The sequence below is a fragment of the Mus caroli genome, chromosome 11 (assembly GCF_900094665.2).
Source record: "Mus caroli chromosome 11, CAROLI_EIJ_v1.1, whole genome shotgun sequence".
NCBI lineage: Eukaryota > Metazoa > Chordata > Mammalia > Rodentia > Muridae > Mus > Mus caroli.
Genome location: NC_034580.1, coordinates 17,949,493 through 17,976,955, shown reverse-complemented (window position 1 = coordinate 17,976,955; position 27,463 = coordinate 17,949,493). Strand labels below are relative to the sequence as shown.

Genomic DNA, 27,463 nt, shown 5'->3' with positions numbered 1-27,463 from the left:
TTTTGTAGCATAACTGTATCTTCCAAACCAAATATTTAGTTAAAGGGGTGACACTTTTGTCTCCCATTTTTCCAGAGTCTGCTATCTGGCCTAAAAGAAAGTAGTTATTGTATTCTTGTAATAACTGAGTGTGGCCATGTGCCTTTATTATACTGTGCACTGTTTACTGGAGAATTCAAGTAGATGTTCCAGAAGTTGTTAAAATGTTAGTATCACTAGTGGGTTTTTTTAAAATGCAAATCTGAAGTCGATTCTTGTCCTGTATTCTAGGTGATGCCTAGCTGTTGTTGGTGGTTGTTTCATATCGGGAAAGTTATGAGCAGCGCTATCGTGAATATTTGTGTACACGCGTGTTGTCTTGCTTACCAAGCATGTGTTTCCGTAAACCTAGGATGCTTGGGGCATAGGATGCCCATGTCTTCAAATTTTAACGGAATAAATCTTACCAGAGTTTCTCATCAACTCTGAATGAAAACTTTTCTCTCCCATAGCCTTGCCTGTTAATAGTTTTAATCTTGCTAGTATCATTTCAATGAAAATATCTATTAAAATGTCAGCCTGTCTAGGGAAAACATGTGTTAGTACCGTGTGCAGTTTTCTGAATACTCAGGTGACTAGACAAAGGTTCATATTCTCTAGATACTTAGACTTCATTTTATAGTCAAGTAAAAAGTTGAAAGTACTCTTTCATTTTTTGTCCATCATTATATTGGTTGACCTTATTTCCCTTACTGTTTTAAGAATTTTTCCTATATTTTGATCGTAAGGCCTTTTATCCGGGAAAGATAGACGTAGTTGCTCAGCACCAGGTTTAAAGTTAAGGACAGAAAACTTTCTTTTGCATCATAGTGTCAAGTGCTATAAATACAAAATTATTGTCGGTTAAGTTAATGAATCCTCTTGAGGCTTATAGAATCCATTGAGGCTTATAGAGTATACGGTGCTCTAATGTCCTGTCCACAGGTTTTCAAGGTCCTGATTGTATATAACATATTCTAAGCATAGGATGCTGGGCATTTGTTTCTAATTTTCATTTAGAGTTTATTCATAGGCTGTCAGGTGTGTGTGTAGACTAAGTACTGTCCCCTTGTAACACATAATAGTTCAGATTTATCTAATGTATTTCCCATGGAAATTGTAAATATATTGGATAAATTTGATGGTTTCTTCATTAAGAAAGTGTCAGTGTGTTTAACCCTTTCTCTCTGAGGAGATAAATGAAGTTTCTCAACAAAACTGAGTTTCTGATCTGTGACTACAGTCCATACCCCTGATGGGTCTTTCCTTTTCTCAGTTAAGCTGGATGGTAAGTGAATCTAACTCCTATTTCCTTCCATTACTTTTGCACTCAGTGTACATTTTGCTCATATTACCTTGGAGGCAGTCGTGCTCCTACTCTTGCTGTAAGAGTCCTCTTAGCATCCAGTAGCGCAGGCTCACTCTGAGGTAACCTTTATAGAGATGATACCAAGACTGATTTACTGTCTGACTTGGCATTATTCCACTGCTGTGCTTCGGAATAATTGTCGGATAGCTTTTTAAAACCTTTTCTAATATTTTTCTGCTCTTACAAAGTGTTATTGTGCTGGGCGGTGGTAGCGCACGCCTTTAATCCCAGCACTCGGGAGGCAGAGGCAGGTGGATTTCTGAGTTCGAGGCCAGCCTGGTCTACAGAGTGAGTTCCAGGACAGCCAGGGCTACACAGAGAAACCCTGTCTCAAAAAAAAAAAAAAATTAACATAGCTGAGAGTTCTCAGTATTGTTTTAATCTGAGCATAAAAACCTAAAAATTACTAGCACCATTATAATACTCCATCAGAATAGATCTTTTACTATAAGAGAGAAGTCCTGGGGTGTAGCTTAGAGCCTCACACACATGGTTCTTTGGGTTCACTCTCTAGCATGCCTACACTGCTCTAACCACAGCCTGTAATTCTAGCACTCTGATAAGGCAGGAGAATAAAGAGTTCGAGGCCCTACTCTAATAATTAATGAGGCCAGAGGCTGGAATGCAGAGCACTTGTTTAGAGACAGGAGGGGAGGATGGGAAAGGAGAGGAGGGAGATGAATGATGTCACCTTGGGAAAGCCAGAGAGGGAGGAAGGGGATGGGGACAGAGATACAGGAATAATGCAGATGCAGATGTTCTTGTTCTCACCATTGCTGCTATTCTTGACTTACCAAATGCTAAAATCAGATCTAGCCAATGTTCTTTAAGCATGATTTGCAATAATTGAGGAAAGTCTCCAAGAATCCTAATGTAAAGACCAAAATACCCATCAGTTTTAGCAATAATAGCACATATCTTACTGAACTGGGCTTAATTAGTTCTTATTCTAGTTCTAGTCCAAAATCTAAAAGTCCAGCAGAATGGACAAAGGGGTTTTTCTAGGAACTCCTGAGTTTTAACTTGTTTTGAACAGTTGCCTTTGGGTTGTTTGTTGGTTTGTTTTGGTAATGCTAGTTTCAAGAAATGTACAATATATACTGAGTTCTTAAAGCTGTATTACCTTTGAATGTGAAATGTATATTGAGAGCAGTCTCAGTTGGTATGGAAATACTCTGGTATAGATACATCTACTTCTACCTTTGTAGCCCGAGTTTCTTTGACTGTGTTTTAGAAACAGCCATTGCTATCTTAAAGGCATATGTAAAGTTTGTATATGGTACTTTGATACTCAGCATGTATTCTGTGAGCACTGTAAGAATATGCTCTATAGAATATAGTATAATCAAAGAAAATTTCCATGTCTCATGTAGGAGACTCAGAACATCAAGAGAATATTGAAAGTGGCTCCTGCCTTCTGATTGGGAATTAAGATGAGATTTTGTCAGATGGCACTTAAATTGATTCTTGAAAGAAGAATGTGGTGGTGCCACAGTTGTATGTGTGGCAGGAGTGACAATCTGTATGGACACTCTGGAGATGGGGAAGCTAGGGTTTCGGCAGCAAGCATAGGATGAGTTAGATTGGTGAATTATGCTAGTAAACACATTTAGCATGATTTGGGTTTTAGTGTACAGAAATGTGATATTTTTTATGTGCTGACAACCAGCAGGGATATTAGATGTGTTGTAAGAACACCATGCTTTGATAATGGATCAGGAAAGGAGGAATTGGCAACAAGGAAGACTGAGGCAATAACCTCGGCAAAAGGAGATAGATAATAAAATTACAAAAAAATTACAGCCATAACAAGGATAGATACATTCCCATGCATTAACTAGTAAGTGGCATATAAAAGAAGAATTTAAAAATGATTCTGAGGCTGAAATCCATAAAGTTGGGACAATAACAGTATTATTTTCAAACACAATAAAAAGAATCAGGTTATAAGGAAATTCACAATTTTAAACATATTGAGTTCAAATTTTATATGGCAGGAAGGACAGCCAGCTGGAAATGTCATCTTGAGAGAGTTGGAACCATATTTGTGTATGTGGGAATCATGTGTGTGGAAGTGAGAGCTGGAGCCTGAGAGTGAGGATGGATGATAGAAGGAGAACTATGGGAGAAATACCAAAGGAGTGTGTGGCTGTGCCCATGGACGAAGGAGATCTCACAAGACAGAGAAACCACACACAACCATAGAGCAGTAGGAAATGGAACTACAGGTTCTCAAAGCTACTAAAATGTAGAAATTTTTCCAGTGAGTTATTTAGGTTTTCTGAATGAGATACGGTTGCTATTGTTAGGAAGAATAATTCAGCAACCTTATTTTTAACAGTAATCTACTAGATTGTGATATTAAAATTATATTTGAAAGTTATTTCATAATCTTTTTTTTTTTTTTTTTGAGAGACTGGGTCTCTCTATGTCATCCTGACTGTCCTGGAACACACTATATAGAGTTCAATTTTGAACTCACAGAGATCTGCCTGCCTCTGCCTCCCTCTCAGCCTCCGAGTACTGGGATTAAAGATGTGCACCACCATCCTTAGCCCTTAACGTCTATATTTGATGGATAGATTTTGATATCCTTTCTTTAGAAAACATAAATTAGTCATTTTTAAGCTTGCATGAACCTTGTTTCATACACAGAATATCAAGATACAAATAATATTCATTAGGTAAAGCTTTGTTTAGAAAAAGATATCACTTTATTTTAAAGTATCAATTTATTTTCTTAAACAAATTTGAAATTAGAAAGGAGTCTCAAAAAAACAAAAGTAGGACTCTGTGCTGATGATTCTTGGTTGATAGTGTGGTGCTGAAACTAAATGGTGACAGTATGGGGCTGTGGTATGTGATGGTGCATGGTGGCAGAATGATGCTGGTAATGACACATAGTGCTGGTGATATAGATAATATGTGGTCCTGGTGGTGCAGGGTCACAGCATGATAATTGTAGTTACCACTTACTGGTCTACCATATCTAACGTTAAGTGTTTTGTTTTAATTAACAGTATTTACTGATTGTTTTCTGTGCTTCAGGAATTAATCTGGAAACCTAAGATAGGCCAGTAGACAAGGCAGATTGAAAGTCTTGACTTAACAGAGTTCTTTTTAGTACAGGCAGATAATAACTAGTAAGTCTAACACATACCAACTACAAAGGATAGATATTGTGGGAAAATAGAGCAAGGTGGGAGGAGTCAGGAGTGCTGTGTTGGGGTTGGATGGACCTGGGCTGTTTTGTTAGGACAGCGCCAGACAGAAGGTTGAAATTGAAGGTTACTGTTCAAATATCTGAGAGAACCAGGCAAGTGGAATAGTGTCTTCAAAGGTCAGAACACAACTGAAGTAAGGAACAACCAAAGATGAGTTATCACTGAAAGTGATCAAGGGAAGAGTGGTAGGCAAGAGGGAGAGAGGAGGAGGTCTTGCTACTACAGCACTGTATGTCCATGTCTTCCTGTTTATAGTTACCATTGTAGTTGCCATTTACAGATGAGGAAATTAAAGCAGGGTCCAATAACTCACCTGATAGCTATAACAAGAAATAGCTGTCTCCTCCAGCTACATGTCAACATTTTCAAAATAATTTGCTAATTTTTATGACCCTCTGCAGAATATTAGATAAAAGGGCAACAGCTTGATAATCCATTTAGTAGATCTGCTAATGGTGTTTTTCAGCAAACTAAATGGCCATTTATGGGGCTTGTAATTTTACCAGTTTTCTCCATTGCTTATGACTTCTTTTTGTGGAAAGAGAATTGTTCTTTTTAACACAGGGTTCTGGTCAGAACAAATACAAATTTTAGCTTAGCTTGTCTAGCCTTCTTATATTAGACCTTTTTAGAGATAGGGATATGTAGTCATAATTGCAATGGCATGTTTCAAATGAATTGTTATAATTGCAGATCATCTACCTGCCATATAACCTAGTCTCAAATGTTTCTATGCTTTAACAATTTTATATAGAATATTATAACAGGTAATTATTTGAATGACAGGAAAATAAATAACACAGAATTTAGAAAATATGCCTAATTCATGGATTCCCACGTCCATAGCCCTCTAAGTCAATCTGAATCACTGTAAGTGACCAAAGGGATTAAAGGTCACAATGGGCCATTTACTTCATTTTTATGTATTAGGTTGAGAGTTAAATGAGTTATTAAAAGTAAATGTTCTATATCTGGAAGTCAGTTTTATGTACCTCTTTACATTAGGTCAAATTAATCCAAATTTGTTTGTTTATTACACTTTGATGTATGTGTGTGCACGTATGCATGTTTGTGATGTGGAGGTAAGATAACTTGCACAAGTCTGTTCTTTCCTCCTGCCTTGTGGATCCCAGGAATTGAACTCAGGTCAGAAGACTTGGCAGCACGGGCCTTTGTGCATTGAACTGTTTCACCAGCCCTGAATATGTTGGTTTTTACAGTTAATGAACTGTTTAGAATTTGATTTGTAGAGGTGATTATTTAAAGAACACAGCTTTGCCAGGTTGTTATTATTTATATAATGCCTTCTAATCTGATAATAGAAATAAGAAATTACATATTTGATGATTCCTAGTTGATTATTTTAATAGTTTTGGCACTGACCTGCTATTGTCAAGTGGGGCATCATCAAGCTGCCTAGCATTATTGTAGGAATGGATCATTGGCTAAACTTAAATGATGTCAGGACAAATGGCCATTCTCTCATCTTACTCTACATGGCTCTTTTATTTTCCTAGCTAACAATTTTGATTAAAAGAATTAGTCCAAAAATATTAAGTAGGATTCTTACAGTTTTCGGTTGTATCAGCCTTCACAATTATCCAAAAAAAAAATTGTAGTTATTCAGTAAAAACAAATGGCATGATTTTGAAAGTAACAAAAATTAAAATCTTACTATATAGTCTTAGTTCTGCTACCATGGTTATCCTGTTTAGTATATGGATAAGGGGAAGCATGTGCCTAAGATATAGACACATACAATGAACTCTACTATTCAAAGATCGCTCTCAAAAATAATTAAGAAATATTTAGAGTATATCCAAAATACATACTGTTGTGGGTTACTGTCCCGTGGCTAATAATTAAAACTGTATTGTTGTTAAATGTATATAGGAAGAGTGTTTGACTCTGACTACCACTGTGTTGTGCTGGGTTTTACACTTACGAGGGCAGATCTCTCCGCCAGACTCATCCTCAATACCTGAGAGTAGTTGCAATGCCACAGTTTATGCTGCAGTTAGATGGCAATGCGTTATTTTTATCCAATCTTGTTGGTTTATGGTTGCATCTAGGAAACCTTCTTCAGTATGTAAGTTGCACAGCTATTCAGCCTTAAGTATTCAAATACTTTAACATGATGTTTCCACCGAGGACACTCATGACTTCTTCTTCCCAAAAGTTTAAAGTGTTGCTTATCTGCTTGTCAGGCAGACGCCATGGGCGAAAAGAAGATAATAACTTAAGATTTATGTCTCCGTCTTGGAGGCAACCGTTGTCATGGATTGACAGTGTTGAAGGACCAAACTGACATCAAAGGTTTCCAATGATTTAGCTAGGTCAATTAATGTTATTTTTTTTTTATCTTCCATTAGCTTCTTTTAGTGTTCCCTTCCCACCCTTTTTATTTCTTTCTTATATTCTAGCCAAGCCCGATACCAAGTCCTGTTCTGGGGCAAAAGCCAAACGCTAGTCAGTCGCTGCTTGCATGGTGCAGAGAAGTTACAAAAAACTACCGGGGCGTGAAAATCACCAACTTTACCACATCGTGGAGGAATGGCTTATCATTCTGTGCAATTTTACACCACTTTAGACCAGACTTAATGTAAGTAGAAGTGTCATAAATATTTGTAAATGACTGGCATTCTTAGAAGGACACAGAATAATTTCTTAGCATGCATTCTAAAATACTTGACTGTCTTTGTTTTTGAACTATAAAACTTGCCTTTTTTGAGACAAGTATATGCCAGGATGCCAACATTTTTCTCAGTACCTAAGAGCAGGTTTTCCTTTAAAAACATGATTTTTCTCTTTAATTTTATTAAAAACTGACATTATTATGAAACTTTTATTAGTGTTCAAAAGAGAGACAAATAACCCAGCAGCCCGTCGTATATTGATAATAAGGGGTTCTCTAATGGTAAATGTCTTTGTAAGAGCTCGTCTCTCTTACTTGGCTTAACTTCTCTTTTAAAGGGAAAGTTTTAAGCAATACAACATGTAATCACCGTTTGTCTGCTTGTTTCCTTAATTTTCTACACTATTACTTTTGTTTATTGAACTGCTGTGAAATTACTAGTTGACCTTGGATATTATTGAATATCAAATCTTTAGATTCAGTTTATCTTACAAAAATTTATTTGTATCAAGTATTACATTTACCCGCTCTGCCATTTTTTTTCCCTCAGCGACTACAAGTCTCTGAATCCTCAAGATATTAAAGAAAACAACAAAAAGGTAAGAAATGCAGGAGAAAGTGAAGTTTCAGTTTTGGCTTCACTGCATCTTTCTATTAATCGAGAAAGGCAATGGTGTGGGGTGAGATCGTAACTGCAGCGTGCAAAGGTGAACTGATGGGTGCAGGTTAAGTAGGGTGCATAGCTTACTACGGTTTGCATGGACTTTAAAGATCATAAACATGAGGCAGATATCATTAACTGTTAAGAATTTCTTAAACCATATCGCTTTTAGTGCAACATTTAGCTTATGAAGAATATACCCAAAGCGTTTGTGACTATTATGTAACTTTAGAAAAATATTTTAGGAGATAAAAGCAGGAATCTATCGGGTGAGCAAAAGAGAATACATAGGCTTGTAAGTGAATGCAAAGTAACGATAAACAATGCTTCTTTTTTAACTTTATAATAAAGACTTTGTTATGAAACTTTGTTATGAACCTTCATATCTTACTCCAATTGTTGAAGATCTATAAAAAAGACAGTTTAGGGGTCCTTCGAATTATTAATTATTGACTGGATATGGTAGCATAGCACTTGGGAGCTGAGAGCAGGAGGGTTAATTCAAGGTCCTTGGTCAGCCTGGGCTACTTAAGATTATGTGTGCATATGTGTCTATATTCACACATACATTAATTAATATGTTCATTAAAACATATTTTACTGTTTCCCAAATTCAGTTTTATATTTTAACAGTTGTAATTTTAGTATAACTACCTCTTTCTACTATTGTGCGCATTATAGCTATAAAATATTACTCTCAGGAGGGAATCCAATGACAAAGGACCCCAAAGAGCAAGGTGGGAAATAATCTCTGTTGGAGACAAAAATTTTTAATATACTTTAAATTATTAAATTAGATGGAACTATCGCTTTTTAAAGTATTATAGTCTTGGTAGAAGTTTAATTAAGAATTTAAATCAAAGCCATATTTTCCATGATGTGAGTTGTAGACTTAAAAGTCTCCTTTCTCCCCTATCCCCTCTCCCCTATCCCTTCTATGCCACCTGAAAGGCATAGTACCTATTTCTCAGAGATTACCTTTTAGGAGCTAGGAATTTCACTGAGTGAAAGAACTTGAAGGTTCTGTGTTCAATCCCCAGCATTTTGTAGTATGCTTTCTACAAAAGGAAGTGATTCTCATGAATTACTTCTTACATAATTTTAGAAAGTCCATGCTTATTAAGTGAAATGCCTTTTTTCTCATCTATTAAACTATATCCATAGAGTTAACATATCTTTATCTTCATTTCCTTGCATTTGACTGAAGTGACAGACTAGTATAAATGCAGATATCAGCATTAGGAAATGAACTGCTAATTGCCAGTCAGTTGTGTTACACCTGTAAGGCAGGAAAACTCTTGAGCTCATGAGTTTTGGAACAGCCTGAGCAACATAGCAAGGCCCGACCAATTAAGTGATGATTGTTCTTTAAGTAGAGCTTTCCTTTGTTATTCTGGATGTATTTTTAAATATAGAGCGAGAATCTCATTAAGGTTTAAGCAACATGGACTTACATATGTTTCTCTAATTATTGCATGAGGAAGAATTATCCATTTGCATGGTTTCTTGAAACTAGTGATACAGCTAAATAAGTGTTTAGTTAGCATGGCTTAATAATGGTTCAACCCCACCAGGCAGTGGTGGCGCATGCCTTTAATCCCAGCACTTGGGAGGCAGAGGCAGGCAGGTTTCTGAGTTCGAGACCAGCCTGGTCTACAGAGTGAGTTCCAGAATAGCCAGGGCTATAGAGAGAAACCCTGTCTCAAAAAAAAAAAAAAAAAAAAAAAAAAAAAAAAAAAAAAAAAAAAAAAATAAAATACTGGTTCAGCCCCCAAATATCAAACAGATATGCTATGGCAGATAATCTTGACTTTTAATGAGGGTTTTAGTACTGATTCTCTTTGTACACTATTCAGTGCATGTCAGCATACATAGTTGCAGTGTTTCATCGCAATGTGTCTACTTTGAGGAACTAAGTTGCAACCTATAGATTATTTCCTGTATTACAGGGCTCTCCCTGATAACCTTTTCTGCTGTCATATGCTCTTAGAGTACCCAGGAAACAAAATCTTCCTTTTACGTTCCACTTTTACTTCTGATATGATTGTCAGTGACTCTTCCTTGACTAAGTTAACAGCTTGGAATAAATAAGGTAACTTTCTTTGAAAAGATAGTTGGCTGATGAGTTAACTCCATGAGAAAGGTGCCTGCTGCCAAGCCCCTAACAGACACCTAAATTCTGTCACCAACACTCACTTGATGGAAAGAGAATGAACTCCCACAAGTTATCCTTAGATACACACACACACACACACACACACACACACAGCACCTACCTCAGCAGCCATGCACCCCCCACCCACATACTCCAACCCCGTATACACACAATAAATAATATTTATATTATATACATATATGTATCTTTAAACAAACACTCTCCTCCTTCTTCATGTACAATCACAGCTCATGATTGGCCATGGCAGAAGTTAACTTGTATAAATTCTATGACAAAAATTTTACCTCATATTATAAGAAACCTGTTTTGTTTTAAAGTACGATTAGTATGCATAAAATGAATGGCTAGTGAAGCAAAACACCAGCAGGACTTTCCTCACGAGAAAACTCAACGCAACAGGTATTTACCTGTGACACCTGATCTTAAGCAGTGTGTCAGCATTTTAGATAATTAGGAAATGTTTAAACTACTGCCTGCAGTGCATTTCCTGATGGTCCTCTATTGATGTCTGTCCATCAAGTAGTCAGGACACACAAGGAAGAAAATGACTTTAATTTTCCTAAAACATGTTAAAGAACAAACAAGTCTATTCATGTACATCAACTGAGCCACCTCTCTAGCAGATATTTTGAAGAATCTGTATTATAAAGCATCATTCTGTGGAAGTTGAATAGGTCTTAATAGCACAATTTATTTTTCATTTTCTTCTTCACATGTTAAAGCTACAGGAATACTGATTAAATTCAAAGGCAGAAATTTGCTATAAAAGCACAAAAATTCTTCTGATTAAATAACTTCCTAACATTTCTTTTAAGACAAACATTAAATTGTGCTTCTAGATGCAAGTTGTTGTCAAGAACAGAAATTTTTAACATCTAAATGCAGTCAGTAGTGTAGAGCCCTTCCTTTCTGACCGAGCCTGAATGTTCCCTAGTCACACAGTGTGTGTTTCAGGGGTTAGTTCAGGACAGTAATAATTAACTGAAAATTGAGAAACAGCTTTGGTTCTTCAAAACTAGAAAAACCTGATGTGCCACAGTCGTTTAAATGCTAACAAAATAATACAATCAACATCACAGTCTTAGCTACCTTGCAGTATTCAAAACATTTCATTCTTTCCAAAACAGCAGAAGTAAAAATGAAGCCACTATCCTCGTTATGAAAATTAACCCCAAGTCATATTAAAAATGTTTCTACGCCTCTAATATTAATGTTTGTTTGCATTTTATACAAGCAGGATAGTAGTTAGTTCTCTGGGCTTGCCCAGTAGTGCTTCTTCGCTGTGATTACATGACCATGGCAAAGGGGTGGGCAGAGACCACAGAAGCTGGGGATGGATTAGTCTAACATTTCTTCATACTCCAATTCTCATCTTAAAATTTTCCTCTTAAGATTTTTGTTGAACTCACATTCTTGCTTGTTTTGTGCTTGTAGATGACTGTTATGTAATAAGGTCTTCTCTCCTTTTTATTCATTGTTTTTCTTGCAATTTCATTCTTTTCCTGTGGTATAGTGTCAGTAATTTTATGTGCCCTACAATAACAGAAAGTTTTAAGATTATGCTCTCTTTAAGATAGATGACTGAGCTGCTCAGTGTACCGTCTGTTTGTCCCTTCTTCTCTTTGAAGGCTTACGATGGATTTGCCAGCATTGGAATTTCCCGTTTACTGGAACCTTCTGATATGGTTTTATTAGCAATCCCTGACAAACTGACTGTTATGACTTATCTCTATCAAATAAGGGCACATTTTAGCGGACAAGAACTAAATGTGGTTCAGATAGAGGAAAACAGCAGTAAGAGCACATATAAAGTTGGAAATTATGAGACAGACACAAACAGTTCTGTGGATCAAGAAAAATTCTATGCTGAGCTCAGCGATCTGAAGAGAGAGCCTGAACCTCACCAGCCTGCCCGTGGGGCCGTGGATCTGCTGTCGCAGGATGACTCTGTGTTCGTAACTGACAGTGGGGTGGGAGAGTCTGAAAGTGAACACCAGACTCCAGATGACCACCTTAGTCCAAGCACAGCCTCCCCTTACTACCGTAGGACTAAAAGTGACACGGAGCCCCAAAAGTCGCAGCAGAGCTCCGCAAGGACTTCAGGGTCTGATGACCCTGGGTTAAGTTCTAGTACTGATTCAGCTCAAGCACTGGCTTCCTTAGGCAAGAAGAGACTACTAAAAGCTGAGAACTTGGAATTAAGTGACTTATATGTCAGTGACAAAAAGAAGGATGTGTCTCCACCCTCAGCTTACGAGCAAAAGCTTCAGACTGTACATGCCAGTAGTGATATGGAACAAGGGAAAATGGAGAATTCGAGATCTTTAGAATGCAGATTGGATGGTGAATTGGCTATCACAAAGCCAAATGTATCCTCTCCTTCTAAACTTGGATATAACAGAGACACAGACTTCACAAAAAAACCATGTGCTTCTCTGAGGCAGATAGAGTCTGATCCAGATGCAGACAAGAGCACTTTAAATCATGCAGACCACTCCAACAAAGCAGTTCAGGTAAGTGCATCGGAACCTGCGCTGGGGAGATACTTATTTAGTAAGTGGCTATGCTGTCATTTTATTTTGTGTTGATAGAACATTTGAAGATGTTATACATGAACAAAAGCAAAGTCTCATTTGTCATAAAAATATATAAAAACTATATATTTAAAGTTTGAAATAAAATATTGTAAGCCCGACTCTAAAGTCGAAGGATAAGGAATGTCAGCTTTTCAAATCAAAATACCAGTACGAGGGATGGAAAAATGGTTCATCAGTTAAGAGCATTTTCCTTGCCAGAGGACCAGCACCTATGTGTAGTATGTGTGGTGGCTCACAGCGACCCATAACTCTGGTTCCAGCGAGTCTTAACATCGTTCTCTGGCCTCTGCAGATACATTGTGTTCCTGTTCTATGCATTAACCCATACAGGCTCACATGCATACACATAGATAGATAGATAGATAGATAGATAGATAGATAGATAGATAGATAGATAGATAGATAGATGACAAATGAATAAAGCTTTTAAAAAAAATGCCATTGCCTATAATGCTCACTAGACTGTCCATGAAGTTTAGGATGTATATACTCCTGTAGTCCCAATTCTTGGGACTCTGATGCAGGAGGACCAAAAATTCAAAGTCTTGCCTTGGCTGTAGAAAGCCCTGTCTCCAACAGAAGGTCAAGGATATTTCAGTACTCTATTCAATGTGCGCATAATTCTAAAGTGCATATTGTATATGCCAAGTTACGTATTTTCTACTCAGAACCTTAAATATTTTAGTTACAATAGAAATGGCTTTGTCAGATGTGTTGTTGCTTAGGTCTTATATTTACTACCTCCAAGGCATGGTGGTACACAGTACCAGTGTTCTGAGGCAGGAGAATCAGGAGTTCGAAACCATCCTGGGCTACAGAGCAGTTCCAGGCTAGTATGAACTAAATAATGGGCCCCTTCTTTGAGAAAATTAAAATAAAAATTCTTATAAAACCTGTATTTCTTCTCACAGGGGACTGTAACATCGTGTACAGTCCTACCCTTGAAATTTTTTGTATTGATTCCCTGATAACTCTCAGTTACAAAGTAGGGTGTGTGTGTGATCGTTTTTAAGTAGAACAACAAAAACTGCCAATAAAATTATGGCACTTGCTTTTCTTTTGTTTACTTTTCATTTTGTGTGTGGTGCGTATACGCATATGTGGATGTCTGTACATGTGTTTTTGAGTATGTGGAAGCCAGGGGTCAGTGTCAGGTGTCTTTCTTGATCCCTCTCCACTCTGGGCTGCCTGGCAGTGAGTTCTAGTAATTAACCTGTGGTCTTATCCACAGAGGCACAGGTTTTCACATAGATCGTGCGAATGTTTTTACCAGGGTGCTCGGTCAGTATAGTGGCTGACTCAGCCATCCCCAGCCAAAAATACACTTTTTATATTAGGACTTTTTTTTTTCCTTATGTTTATTGCAGGCCCCCTTTCAGACTGGGACACAGATCTTTATCTCTCCCCCAGGCCCCATCTTCCTCTTCCCTTCTCCTTTAGACAGAAACGTATGTACCTCAGGCTGCCCTCCAGCTCACTGTGCAGATCTTCCGACCTTCACTTCCTGAGTGCTAGGATCAGAGCCAGGAGCCACTGTCCCCAGTGTGTGTAGTGATGGGTATTAAGACAGGCTTCAAGCATGGAAGGCAAGCATTCCACCAACTACATTCAGCACATTTACATGGTCATTTAAAAAGAGAAGTTTCAAGCAAACTAAACTAAATGATCTAATTTTTTAACCTTTATAAACCAATGCTTCCTAAGTCACTCTGATTATAAATTGTTGGTAGTGCCCCCAACCCCCAGAATTGTCTCTGTCTGCTAAAGCATGGCAATTCTGAAGTTGGTCTCAGACTGCGGGATGTAGCTCAAAGCAGGAGGTCTGGCCCAGTGTGCTGGAGGCCCTAGAGTCAATCTCTAATATTGGAAAACCAGTCAACCAACAACTAGGGAGCACAGAAGCTCTTCATAGCCCCTTCCAATGACACCCAAAGTTTAAACAATTTGACTCTAGGATGTTATTTATCTTTATTACTTTTATCCTTTCACAAATAAATAAGTGTTTCCTGAAGGCTCTATGATTCCAATATTGCAGCAGATTGAGTACAAGCATTGGGAAATCCCATTGCTCTTATTGCTTGTCATTGTAGGTCACTCATACCCACATTCACAGACATTCATACACATGTGCACACTCACTCATACCCATGTGCACAGACACTCATACACATGTGCACACTCACTCATGCACGTGCACTTTCAGGAATTAGTTCTCTCCAGTGAGGACTTCAGGATCAAATTCAGGCCATCGGGCTTAAAAGCAGGTGATTTTATAATGAGCCATCTTACAGGTCCTCCGCTGGTTTTTTCTTAATGAAATGGAAAATGCCAGTCCTTATGTGCTGAATGACAATTGCATAATTTGATGAACCTTAGTTCTATCCAACACAGACTTTTCTTATAAATCATATTTGAAGCAAATATGTTTAAAGATAGAAATTGATCAATCATTAAAATTAGAAATAATCTAAGAACATGAATTCTCATTTTTAATTTTTCTCCAATAATTTGCAGTGTGATCTATTAACTGACATTTTAAACCACCAGTTTTCCACAAGGATTAAATGAACTAATATCTGTTAACCCATTTAACTGTAAAATTTCATTCTGCTAAGATTCCATCTGCACAGTTAGTGTGCTACACAGGATGAAGAGCGTGACAGCTGATTTACAGCATTATGTTTGCTTGTTCCTCGCCCATGCCCCATGCTTTGTACTCAAAAGCTTTGCTTAGAGTCAAGCCAGGTGTGGTGGTCATTCCTGCCTGTAGTCTCCTCGATAAGGAGGCAGAGGAGGCGGCTGCCTGCCATGAGTTCCCAGCTAACCTGAGCTACACAACAAGACCATGATTAAGAAAGGAAGGAACAATGGAAGGAATTCTGCTTAGGATAAATAGAACGCTTCATTTGACAGGAAGTTGACAGAACCAATATCTAACACCAAAAATGTAATGTGCACTTTTATGTTTGGTAGGTTCTAATTGCAGCTAAATTTTATACAAATACCTGCTTCTCTTTTATATACCACATTATAAATTTCAGATATATATCTTAATATATTTTATTGTCTGTCAAATCTTCCATAAAAGGATGTTATGTCAGAATTTGTTAGTGATTATTCTTAGTACTTAATAAAATAGCATGAATCTTAATGAGCACTAGCTCACAGAAGCTACAACTTAATGTGGACTTACAGACATACCACTTCAGTCTTTGTGCATATAATGACAATTTTATAGCTTACCTGTGCCTTTCTTAAACTGTCTATTACATGAAAGGCTTGGAGCCTGTTTGGTACATGGGAAAGCAGGGCTCACTGAGTTACTTGCAGTTATATGGTAAACTTCAAAGCTTCAGGTGAAAACCAAAACTTTCTAACTGACATCCTTGCTCTTGATGTTCAGAAGCCTCTTTGGTTTTGATCATAATAACACTGAAAACACCCCATGGCTCACATGTACCGCAGTTAGCTGACTGAAGAGCACTGTAGCAACAAGTATCAAGTTCCCTTAGAAGTGTTTATGTTGGGGCTGAAGAGGAAGCATGAACTCTTGAGTCTGGATCCACAGCGCTTACAGACAAAGCTGAGTGTGAGATAGTGCTTCTGTCACCCCATGCCTGGAGAGGGAAGGCAGGCTAACTCGGGGGCAGGACCTCCTGGCCTGGCCAAGCTTCGGGAGAGGAAGCAGGGGTCACCCATCATGACCTCTAACCTCCACATGCACACATCCATGTGTACTCACATACGTGCGCATGTGCACGCACACACACACACACACACACACTAAACAAAAAAAAAAGGTTTTGTTGGCCAGGCTCAGGAGCTGAGGCAAGAGAATTAGTTGAACTCTTTTTTGGGGGGTAGGGGGGGCTTGCATTTGTTTTCTAAAATCCCTACAATAAATATGAAGTAAATTTTGAATTAGAAACAGGGTCTATGTGCTTTTAAGGGCAAAACACAGCTTTGCAGTGATTGCATAGCAGCTGGACGGTGTGAACTGTAGAATTTAGACCACACGGGGTCTTCAAACAGGTCAGTTGTTTTATTCTAAGATAGGAAAATTGAGAGGTTAAAATACAGTAATATGGGGACAGGGAGTTGGCTCAGTGGTTGAGAGTATTAGCTGCTCTTCCAAAGGACCCAGGTTCATTTTCCAGCACCCACATAGCAGCTCACAACGGTCTGTAACTCTAGTTGCAGGGGATCTAGCAACATCACACACACATACAAGCAGGCAGAACATCAATGTACATAAAATAAATAATCATTTAACTATGTATCTATTAATGTTTAATCTTTATGTGCTGACCATGCGCCAGTGCTCATTGTAGCCCTCCCTTACATCTTACATCATATTTGTGCGAATGGTCTACTGTCATGGCCATTTACCCTTGAGTGCACAGACTTAGAGAGACTGAGGAACTTGCCTGTAATTAAGAGATGGAATTAAGATATGTCTGGTTCTAAAATTCTTAAACTATTGTAGATATTATGCTTTTGATTAATACTACTATTTAAGAACTGGCTTCCATTTCTGGCCAATATTTGTTCTCTAAAAACATATTGTAAGATTACTCATTAACACATAATAGTTTTCAATTCTGATAAGATTGCTTCATTGTAAAGAGAATGATCAGTGGAGGAATTTTGCAGGTTCTGTTTACAGAATATAGCAACATTAGTCAGTGTGGTGGCACACCCTGGTTACCCCAGAACTCTGCTAACAGGCAAGTAGACTGAGAGCTGAAAGCTAACCTGGATTAGCTACATTAAAGAGTTCGAGATAAGCTTAGGCTACATAGTGAGACCTTTGACTACATACATATTCCATGTTACATGCATATATACATGCAAGCTTGGGATTTTCTGTAAATATTTCCAAAAATTTAAAGAATATTGCCACAGATAATTAAATATTGAGCAGTTTATAATGTGAACATAAATAGTTGTTGGTTCTATTAGACTATAAAAATAGAGCTGAACTTTTAATTATATCGTTGATTGGTAAATTATAATCTGTTTACAAAAAGACCTGAATATATCATCTAATATTGACATGTACCTTATGAGAATATGTTCAAATAAAATCTAATGACATGTGCTCAGCTGCACCTATGCACACACTTCATGCACACACACATGCAATTAATAATAATAATAATAATAATGATGATGATGATGATAAAGTAAATTTATTTTGAAGTTTCATCCAGTATTAGGGAATAATATTATGTTTCATTTTTGTCAAAACTTATATATTCATTCTACAGTTTCTACTCAACATTAATATTTTCTATAGATAGTCCTGTTACGAAGACTGTATACCTAACTATTTTAGTATGTTATCTAACCTTTAACTGCATTTTTATGGTTTGGTTTCTAATTATGTATCTTTGCTTTTAAGCACCGAATGTTGTCCAGACAAGAGGAGCTGAAAGAAAGAGCGAGAGTTCTGCTTGAGCAAGCAAGAAGAGATGCTGCTTTCAAGGCGGGGAGCAAGCACGGTGGCAGCGCAGCCCCTGCGCTCTGCAGCAGACAGCTAAATGATGTGAGGAACACAGGTTGCAAGAAGCACACAGTGTTCACAGTGATCACAGTGGTGATGGGGCGAAAGGGGGTGATTGACTCAGTTACTTTCTGTAGGCTGTAAATTGTGGGTACATGATCAATTATTCAACTGATGAATCCATTTAATGGGACCAACTGCACTGTTATTATTGCTAAGCAATGCTGTTAGCTGCATATGAGGAACAGTATAGTTCTGGATTAGAAATTATATGTTATAAATATCTGGTTTTATTCATTTATGTCTTATGACTAACTATATTCTATTTAAGATAATTCTCTATAGAATTTTGTTAGAAGCCATAGTTTCTCACATTTTATTGAGTATCTGCAGTGTGTATTTTACATAGCTCCATGGAGATATTCTCACTGCTTCCCAGGTAGCAAGACAGATTTTTACAAGGTCTCCTGGTCAGTAAATTGTAATCAGACTCGAACCTAAGCCTAAACCTCTGTTCTTAGGTTAAGCCACATTTTCTCCATGTTTCAATTTTCTGTAGTGCTTCCCAAATAGTAATGAACATACAACAGTAAAAATCCTTTGGTGTGGCAAAATATTAAACTTCTCATTGAAAATTACAATAACCTTACTCACACATAAAAATCACATTCTATTTTAAGTCCTTGTAGATGTCAGTTTATTGATCTCCAACCTAGGGTATTATTTCTAAATTTTAGGTGTTTATGAAATAAGAAGATATAAAATAAGTTTACTAAGCCATTATTTTTAACAAAAAGAAAGAGAATAGAAAATATGAAAATTCATTACACTTGATGGATTTGTTTGTAAGTGTGAATCTTTTTTTTAGTTACATGTTTCTTGGACTTTAGTCACATGTATTTTTAATAACATATCACAGTCACAAAAGTTTGAAAAATACTAAGCTGGAATGATGTAATGCCTCATGGCATAGTCCCAGTACTGAGGAGGAGGGGACAGGAGGGTTGTTTGCCATCCTGGGCCACATAGCAAGTCCCAGGCCAGCTTCACCTGCGGAGTGAGACTCTGCCTCAATAAAACAGTTATCGATCGGTGGGTGGGTGGGTGGGTGGATGGATAGGCAGACAGACAGACAGACAAGAAATGAAGAAAAACACTAATTTTGAGGACTGTTCTAAGGAAAAACATGTAAACTTCATTTTAGCTTTCTCAATGCCTAAGTATATGTTATAGCATCAATTTATAATAGAACCTGTTATTTGCCAGACAGAACTGTTGTATATCTGAAGCAATTCTGTTTCTCCCATGACCAACTTTCTATTCTGGTGGGAAGAAAAATGGTAAAGTAAGCACAGGGCGTGAGGACTGCGTCTTGTAGCAGAGAGGAAGAGATAGGCTTCACGGCCCGAAAGCTGAGGCGTGAAGAAGGTTAGGTTGCTAAAGGAGCCATTTCAGTGAAGAACTGCAAAAAGAGTACTTAACAGCAACAGGAAAGGGTCTTTATTGGTACTATATTTGTGGAAAAAGTGTTTCATTTTCTCTCAAGTACTGAAAACTGAGCAATCAGTTTCTAATTTCCTAAATATAAATTTAGAAAATAAGTATTGATTTTACAAAAAATACTTGATGTATATACATTATCTGTCTACCTGCCTCTGCCTTCCAAGTGCTGGGACCAAAGACATATACCATAGTGACTGGCTTCATAGTTCTTACATTGTACCACACAGAAACTGGACAAAATTATATGTGCATCAACAAAGAATGAGTAAACACATGATCTATTTATAGAATAGAATGCAGTTTGAGCATCCCTGGTGTGAAAATCCAAACTCCCAAATGTATCAAAACCCAAAGCACAGCCCACCCTAAGACAAGGGAGACTCAGCGTGTGCTGCTTGGTGACACAGAGTCTAGCTACTGAGATCCACAGTAGCACAATGAGTAACAGATGCTCCGAGCCACGGTGTCTACCTGTACTGTGCATGCACATCTGGAACAGGGTGACTGGAAGCTGTCACTGCTGACTGGAGGGAGGGATCAGCTTAGTGCTAGGTGAGCAAACTCTCAGAGATGGGAAGTGATAGTGTGAAACTTTACTTTGTCGATATGTAAGTGTTAAAACTTACTAAATCGAAAATGGGTGTCTATCACCAAGTGGGAATCACACCTTAGTAAAATTTATTAATATCCAGTTGTGTTCCTATGTGAAAAGTACAAAATGTTTAGAAATACTATTAATAGGTCCAAAAGTAATGTGCACAGAGCTAAGTCCAAAGAGATATATAATAAATGAAAGTAGATCAGAAAAGTAAGACATTCTGAAAGCTATCAAAGAGTATCTCATTTTAATTTACTTTAATAGAAACACTTACCATGAGACCTACCATCTTATTTTCAAAAGTGTAAACTATAGGTCCAGTGCAGATCTTTGAAACTTAAATCATTTTCTTACCTGTAGCTCTATACATGTTAACCAATATCTTCCTAGCCCCCTCTCTTCTACCTCCTGGCAACCATCATTCTACTCTTTGATAGGATAAATTTAACTTTTTAGTACCTCACATAAGTGGAATCACCTAGTATTTGTGACTGGAGCTTGTTCACTTGCTTGAGATGGGATCCTGGTAGGTCCCTGATAGACACTGAATTCACTGTATAGACCCAGCTGAACTCACAGACACCCTCCTGCCCCTACAGTAAGTGCTCTAATTACAGGTGGTGTGCACCACCATGCCCAGCCCCATTTTCATTCTTTGGGAAATCTGTATTGTCTGGGGTAGGTCTCTGCTCACTGTTTTGTTCTGCAGTGACAGGATGCTAGTGTCTTCATTTTCTTACTGGTTTCATTAACTGTTGGTGTGGTTTGGGGTTTTATTCAAATGTGGTCTTGTATGTTCTCCAGGCTGGCCTTGAACTCTTCATCTTCATGCCTCAGTCTAAGTGCCGAAGCAGTCACAGGTCTGTGACCACTCTGGGCTCAAGCTTTTGTTTTACAGAACTGCTCTGCTAACAGCGGGAGGTGGTAGCTCTATAGGGTTTTTATCTGAATTTCCTCCTGGCTACTGATACTGCTCTTTTCATTTGTATATTCTCTTGGGACAAGTAAACTACTATTAAAGTTCTCCCAGATTTTTATTTAAATTAAAAGTTTGGGTTTTTTTGTTTTGGTTTCTTGGTTTGTAGCTAGATGTTGTATAGCTTGGGCATTAACACCTTACTAAATATGTAGTTTGAAGATATTTTCTCCGGATCAATATATGTTACCTTATATTCTCTTGCTTATATCCTTCACTGTGTCTTATAATCCAGTCTCAAAATCACTTTTACCATATTGTATTGCATAGCCACACAGGGAAGAGAGAAGACGCAGACCCCGTAATTAAGCTGGAAGAATGGGCTCTCTTTCTTAGAGCTGTGGCATGGAAGATACTGTTCCAGGATTTCTTTTTCTCTGTTAAAAGTTCAAGTTCAAGGCAGGCGGATTTCTGAGTTCGAGGCCAGCCTGATCTACAAAGTGAGTTCCAGGACAGCCAGGGCTATACAGAGAAACCCTGTCTCGAAAAANAAACCCTGTCTCGAAAAAAAAAAAAAAAAAAAAAAAAAAAAAAAAGTTCAAGTTCAGTTGAAAACATTCTTTTCTTGTGGATTTCACTGGTGCTCATTTTTCAGGTGCCCAACCCTACATCAATTGATAGTAGCAGTTTGCTGGCCTGGACAGTGTATTCCAGGACTATTGCTAGTGTTCTGACACTTGATAGTAATATAAGACAAAGAATGTAAAAAACTTGGGTGTGTCCAGTTTCATAAATATGAGAGGTTAGCCATTCCTTTTATATGAAACTTGATACAGGGTTAATACATTTTCAAGTACAAAGTGGATTTTTAAGGTTGGTCATTTCCCCTTGTTTCTGAGACGCTCTTACACAAAGGTGTGTTGTATGTCAGCATTCTCCATGGAGTGGAGACCCTTGGAGGAGGGACATAAACAGTCAAGACAGGACCCAGCTTCTATCTTTGGTTTTGTTTTTCCATTTGTAAAAATTAAGAAAAAGATTCCCTGCTTGACACTGAAAGTAATAGGAAAGAGGAAGAAGAAAGCCATCACTACCAGCCGCAACCCCGCCACTCCCTGGAGAGTCAGCAACTCCATCTTTCTGGAGAAATCAAAAAGACTTTTGTTAAATAAAAGAAAGTCTAACCCACCCCACCTTCAAATGTCTTGAGTTTCCTTCCAGTGAAATGATTTTTGCTGTTTTTCCGTTAATTTTACTCTAACTAGTGCCTTAATTTAAAGAAGTCTTTTTTTTTTCCCAAGATACTTTTATCTGTCTTACCCTTTCTATAATGTGCGGTAGTTACTAAAAGTTAACATTCTGGGCTGGAAGAACATACCTGCTACTCACTGTGCATTCTCAGAGTAACTGGGAAGTCCCATAAGTTAGACAATCAATCAATCAATCAATCAGTCGGTTGGTGTCTAATAAGAGTGGCCTTGAGTCTTGGAGAAGACGGATACTAAGGTTAGGATCTTCAGGAGTTTACAGAAAGCCTCGAGTAGTGCTCATATCTTTAATTCCAGCACTTGGGAGGCAGAGGCAAGTAGAGCTCTGTGAGTTTGAGGCCAGCCTGGTCTACTGAGTGAGTTTGAGAGTGCCAGAGGGAGACCCAGTTGAGAGTAGTCTGGCAGTTGTGAAAGAACTTTGTAGAACTTTTTTATTGCTTAGGAAGGCATTGATTGAGACTTGTCAACGATGTATTTCCCTTTGTCCTTTGTTCCTATACAGATGAGAACCTTTTGGTGACAAACCAAGAAAAATGAATAGGACTGTAATTCATATTAGAGTACATAGTCATGGGATAGTGTTCGCTGTGCTCTACACAGATGAACTACTTTTTTAGACTTTATCTTCTAGACCAAGAGTAAAAATTTTCTGGCAAATCAGAAAAGGGTTAAGGCTAAAGGGTTAAAGGAAGCAAAGTTCTACTTTTTAGGATGTTCAGGATTGTAAACTCTAAAGAGAAAAACGTTTTAAATATTGGTTTGAAGACATAAAGTCTTAGAACCCTCTGGTAGCAACCCTTTCCCTTAGAGAATAAATCCCAGCTCCTTACACTGTCCTAAAGGCCCTCACAGTCCTGCCCTCCTCTCCTGGCTTCCACTTCTGTCTCTGCAGTTCTCAGTGCAGGTTTAATTGTTTGAGTATCTGGAGTTCCTACATTCTTATGTTCTTGTGTCAAGCATTTGCTATTTCTCTTTCCTGATTATCTCTCTACTGTCTTCTTCCATATTTACTAGAAGCACACTGGTCTACTCTGTTCAACTCTGTGCCAAGTGTTTGGAAAATATAGTTGATAGTTGAAGCTATAGTTGATAGTTTCTCCGTACACTACTTTTAGCTAAAGATCATTCCTCCTCCCTTGTATTTGTACTTAGACCATAGCAGCCCTTGCAGTCCCCATGGGTCTGAGGTGCCGCGCTCCTTGACATCCCTCTGCTGTGCTCATACCAGTCAACTTCACTTAGGACCTCATCCCTTCCTCCACACATCTGGCTTTTTCATGTTTGGGTACTTGTACTAGAATTTAGCTGCCAAGTCTGCCCCGAATCCCAACATTTTACTAAACATTTTCATGACTACTCGAGCCGTATGCTTCAAGTCTGAAGAGCAATTTCTACATTATTGAACACAGCCTGGTGGTCGTACCTGGATGATTGCACATGAACAGACTATCTCGGTTATTCTCAGAAGACAACGAGATGGGTAAATACCACCTGCTAGGTCTTTTCAGGAAGGAAATAGCTAAGGAGAAAGCTTCTGTAAAAGACAAAGCAGGACTGGGGAGAGGCAGAGTGCAGGACTTCTTGCTTCTGCAGAGGACCCTGATCCAAATAACTTTTACAAACTCCACAAGTACTAGGTGAGGCACACAACATGTTGCTATACATGTATGCAGGCAAAGCCCTCATACTTATAAAATCTTTTTGTAAGTGTAAATTTTTTAAAGTTTTATTTTATAAAATAATTAAAATAAATTAAAAAAAAGTCATTCTGGCCCTATTAAAAAGCACACTTGAAGTTTCTTCTGTTATATTTATTATCTCAGTACAGTGACACACCATTATACACAGTTCACAGAAGATCTGGTTCTTTCCTTAGCAGGTGGAAGAACCTACCGGCAACTTAGTAAGTCCTAGAAAGTTGGCAGTATTTGTCTTCAAAGGTTTGCAGGAATGTTTGAATCCAGAGAAAGCTGTATTTCAGAAAAGAGCTTAGTCTGATCAGTTTTTAAGATTTACTAATTTTGAAAATATAATAGTTACTTAGTTGTCCTGGACTTAGAAATAAACCCATAAGGCCTATTTATGAAGGAGGAGGAAGAAGAAGAATACAAGCTATTTTACATATTAAATCTTAATGATTTGTTTTATTTTTAATTATATGCCTATTTGTGTAATCACATGTGTGTACAATTGTCTGTGGAGTCCAGAAGAGGGCATCTGATGCCCTGGAGTTACAGGCAGCTGCAGGCTACCATGTGGATGCTGAAAGCCAAACTCCTATCTTCTGTGAGTGCAGTAGGCACTCCATCCACAGAAGCCTCTCCAGGTCCCAGCATATACCTTTAAAATGCATGTTGTTGTCATGAGGGTTAGGTTATCAGTCTTGTACTTTGATGTTTGTTGGAAAATAGTTCATTTAAATAGAACTTGTCTAGCATGCTAATAATTGTATATAGTAGATTTAAAATTAGCTCAGTGAATATTCTCCAGATAATAAAAGATAGAATTATCATCCACTTGGTAAAAAATAAAAAGTCATATAATATCATTTTGGTAAAAAAAAACAAAAAAAAACGGTTAAGAGGACTTGTTGCTCTTGCCGAGGACCCAGGTTTGACACCAGCACCCACACAGGAGCTCACAACCATCTATAACCCCACCTCCAGGAGATCTGATGCCTTCTCTGAACTCCATGGGCAGTAGGCAAGTGTGTGGTGTATAGATGCAGATAGAATTGTCATATACATAAAGTAAAATGAAATTCATATAAAAATATTTAATCATTTTTATAAAAACCTGAGTAGCTTTTTTGTAATTTTTATGTGCGGCTATATAAAGAAATATAAGTATAATATATAAATATTACACTTAGTAACCTCTGTTGATCAAAGTTTTAAAATTAAATTTATACTAAAACATTTTTTTCTAATTGCACTTATTATTTCTATTAGAGAGAAATAGATTAACACTAATTTGTAATTTAAATGATTAAGCGCATGATTTTCAGTTACTCTAAAAAGAAATCTAAAACCTTTACAACACATTGAGTATTTTATCTTGTTTAGAGGTATTTTATTCTCCATTTGAACTAGAATATGCCTAGGGCACCAAGATGAAAATATCTTTTGTATTTGATGTCAACACAGTCATCAAAAGATCAACTGTACATAATCCATTTCAGACCCGTAAGACACATTAAGTGATGCCTAATCTTCCTATAGTTGCTTTTTAGTGAAGAACTGTGATGTGCTCCTGCATCCCGCATAAATATCTGTACAAGGCAGTGGTTTTTAGTCTCTGTGATTTAAATAATACCTTATCTGTTCTGTCTAAATATAAGTTGGTTTGAAGTCTGCTATTCTAACAATAGTGACTAGACTTCTTAGAAAATGTATTGTTAGCTTACTAGCCTATCTCTAGGGTCACACAAAACCCAGCATTGTTGGGGGGAACCCCCCCAAGCATCTATTCTGTTATGTCACCATAAACCCCTAGATTCAAAAATCCTATTTACTCAAGAATATCATGAGCATAAAAAGCTAGAGCTAGATGTCTTAGCATCAGGGACACTCTTCATTGCCACTGTTAATGACCATGAATGTTTTCCATATGGCTGTTCCGTGTCATGTTGACTACCCCAGGATGATAACACCGTTGCTAAGACAGATTTCATATCACCTATTCTGTTCCTGCTCAGCGTGCACAAGAGTGGAGTTTGAATCTTCATTCATTTCATTTTTTTAATGTTTCTTTTGTTCTCCTTATCATGTTCTGGCTTTCCCAAGGATATATGCTTTGAATGAAGTCACATATGCATTACTAATTGTGTGCTATTGTATTTACAGTTCCTAGTGGTGGCACTGTGAAGCTACTAATGCCTCTGCTTCACTTGATGTAAAATCATCTGAGTGTCTTTGATAGCAGTGAAACAGTATTAATTGTTTTGTACATTTCTTGGTCACTCTTCTTAGGTGGTCTTCATAATCTATTAGAACTTTCAGCCAGATTTTTGTAATGTCACGCCTCCAGCCGTGATTAAATTGGTAATTAATGAACAGTCTTTGGCAATGTGAACCACATCCTGTTAATTTTCTCTTTTGAGTTTTTAGAAGTTGTCTTCTATGTCAGAAATCATTGCACCACCTTGCTATGGCCCCTTGGCATGAAACCACAATGACTTGATTTTTGCAGCCATTAGTAGATCAGAGCAGTAATTTCACAGTATTTTGGTCAAGGCAATTATAGTACCCAAAACTGAGTAAATGTGCAAATTCATGAAAGAGGTCCAGAAATACCAGGTGAGGCTTCCTTGTGTGCACTGGGACGTTATGATTAGTTTAATTGGTCCTTGTTTGATTTTAGCCGCATAGTCTGTCTGTGCCACAGCAGAGCGGGGACTTTATATTTGACAGTCTCTGACCTCCTTTGACATGGTCAGTGCAAAATGAGGCCTTTGAAACAGCCCCCTTCCCAAAAGAGGTTTAAACTGCATTTAAAAATTAACCATAGAAAAGAAAGTCGTCTAATTAGTTTCTTGATACTCTTATTTCACACATGCTTAGTAAGTCTATTTCTGTGACTGTTTACTTAACAAATATGTGCGAGTATATTTTAATTATTAGCTTTGTAATGTTATTGATAAAGACTCTCTTGGATATTGTATGAGGACCTTGTAGTGCCTTAATGAGAATTCAGTTGAAATGAGGCTTTCCTTGCTGCCTCCAAGGAGATGAAGGTATTCACTTACTAACTGGTTGCTTATGTGTGTATTAGCCTGGAGTGATGCTTGATGCAGGAGCTAGGATTTAAAGAATCACCTGCCTGTTGGCTTCTAGAGAGATTGTCTAGGTCACCTCTTCTGATTGCCTTTAACAAAACCAAATAGTTTGTTTGGAGTTTGGACCTCACCATCGGGGTGTATCATGCAGTCTTGTCATTGTTGTTCATGAATTGACTTGAACAAAGATCAAAGTGTTTCTCCAGATGCGGAAT

General features: G+C 37.7%; 1 protein-coding gene across 12 annotated transcripts in view; it reads left to right on the top strand.

The window, feature by feature from the left end:
* Ehbp1 (EH domain binding protein 1) overlaps nt 1-27,463 on the top strand; it is a 275,350-nt gene that overhangs the window by 172,414 nt on the left and 75,473 nt on the right. For all 12 annotated transcript variants that reach the window (XM_029483507.1, XM_029483505.1, XM_029483503.1 and 9 more), the window contains 4 exons: nt 7,035-7,213; nt 7,797-7,845; nt 11,712-12,596; nt 18,085-18,228. In XM_029483507.1, coding sequence (XP_029339367.1) covers nt 7,035-7,213; nt 7,797-7,845; nt 11,712-12,596; nt 18,085-18,228 — 1,257 coding nt within the window. The remainder of the gene's footprint in view (nt 1-7,034; nt 7,214-7,796; nt 7,846-11,711; nt 12,597-18,084; nt 18,229-27,463) is intronic.